The sequence below is a fragment of the Kryptolebias marmoratus genome, linkage group LG14 (genome assembly GCF_001649575.2).
Source record: "Kryptolebias marmoratus isolate JLee-2015 linkage group LG14, ASM164957v2, whole genome shotgun sequence".
NCBI classification, from domain to species: Eukaryota; Metazoa; Chordata; class Actinopteri; order Cyprinodontiformes; family Rivulidae; genus Kryptolebias; species Kryptolebias marmoratus.
Window position 1 is genome coordinate 11,419,559 of NC_051443.1, and position 1,386 is coordinate 11,420,944.

General features: G+C 40.0%; 1 protein-coding gene across 1 annotated transcript in view; it reads left to right on the forward strand.

The window, feature by feature from the left end:
- Positions 1-296: 296 nt before the first annotated feature.
- aif1l (allograft inflammatory factor 1-like) overlaps positions 297-1,386 on the forward strand; it is a 16,577-nt gene continuing 15,487 nt past the window's right edge. Inside the window, exons 1-2 of the mRNA XM_017407965.3 lie at positions 297-506; positions 660-721. Of these exons, the coding sequence (XP_017263454.1) occupies positions 482-506; positions 660-721 (87 nt within the window). The 5' untranslated portion in view covers positions 297-481. The remainder of the gene's footprint in view (positions 507-659; positions 722-1,386) is intronic.

Below are 1,386 nucleotides of genomic sequence, written 5' to 3' on the forward strand. Positions count from 1 at the left end.
GTGAGAAAGCTGCATTTAAATGATATGGACCCCTCTTAGAAGTTATTTGAAAAAAAAAAAAGATTTTAAACACCCTTACTGCCTTTTAACATTGACCCAAACTGTCTTTTAATTTCATGTATAGTTGGTTAGGAAAAAATAATAATAATAAAAAAAAGTTTTGGCAATCTACTTGACAAGTTGTTTCAAGACGTGCCTAAGCTTAGAAAAAAACAATCAACTATGCAAAACACCCAGCAGAGAGTTTATTTTGAAAAGCTCCACCGGATGTTACCCTGGCGATGACGTGCTGCTTGACGCCGGTGCCGAGGAGCCCGTTGAACCTAGTTTTTAAAACAGGAGGAACAGCCCGGCGTACAGTAGCGGCAGCGGTTTAACTCGGATATTTATAAATATATTTTGGGGTCTGTCCCAGTTTTTTTGTTTTATTTTTTTTCTTCTTCTCCTCCAGGATTTTAAACCCCACAGATAAACTCCCAGGATGCCCTCCGGTCAAAACGTCCAAGGTAACAAATAACCCGATAAGACAGCGCCTTGTGTCTGCGAGCCTTGAGCCTTTTTACAATAGAGCATCTGAGGCCGACTGGCGGCACACCAATATTAGCTTTTGTCGACGTTTTCTATTGCGGTGACCTCGTGTTATCTCTTTCCCTTTTTAGGTGGGAAAGCCTTTGGGTTGTTGAAGGAGCAGCAGAGGCAAAAACTGGAGGAAATAAACCAGGTGGGAGTCGCGGTTTTCTTAATATTATTTTCGTCGCAGCGTCTCTAACGGTATTTGTGTTAATGAGGTCGCGTGCACTTGACTTGGCCTCACTGTGGGGTATTTCCGGTGCAGCGTTTGGCTAAATAAGCCCACTCCAAATACCGTCTACAGTACAGTATCTCCCCTTTGTGACAGCAGCGTCGCATTTCTATGGATTTGTCTTTGTGTCGTGGCACGTGTTTTACGTCGCACATGAATTAATTAATGTTTAGAGACTGGCCTGACCGTACCGATCCGCTGCTCTGCCCTTCGGTGCCCTCTTTTCTCGGAGGGATAACAGGTGTTTGAGTGATCCCCATTGTTTAAACACCGAGCCTTGTCTTTTCAGATAACAGTTCCCACAGATTAACCAGACCCTGTATACAGGTGCTGGTCATAAAATTAGAATATCATGAAAAAGTAGATTGATTTCAGTAATTCCATTTAAAAAGTGAAACTTTTATATTATATTCATACATTACATACAAACTCATATATTTCAAATGTTTATTTCGTTTAATTTTGATGATTACAAATGACAACAAATGAAAATCTCAAATTCATCATATCAGAAAATTAGAATATTCCTGAAGACCAATAAAAACAAAGGATTTATAGAAATGTTGGCCAACTGAAAAGTATGA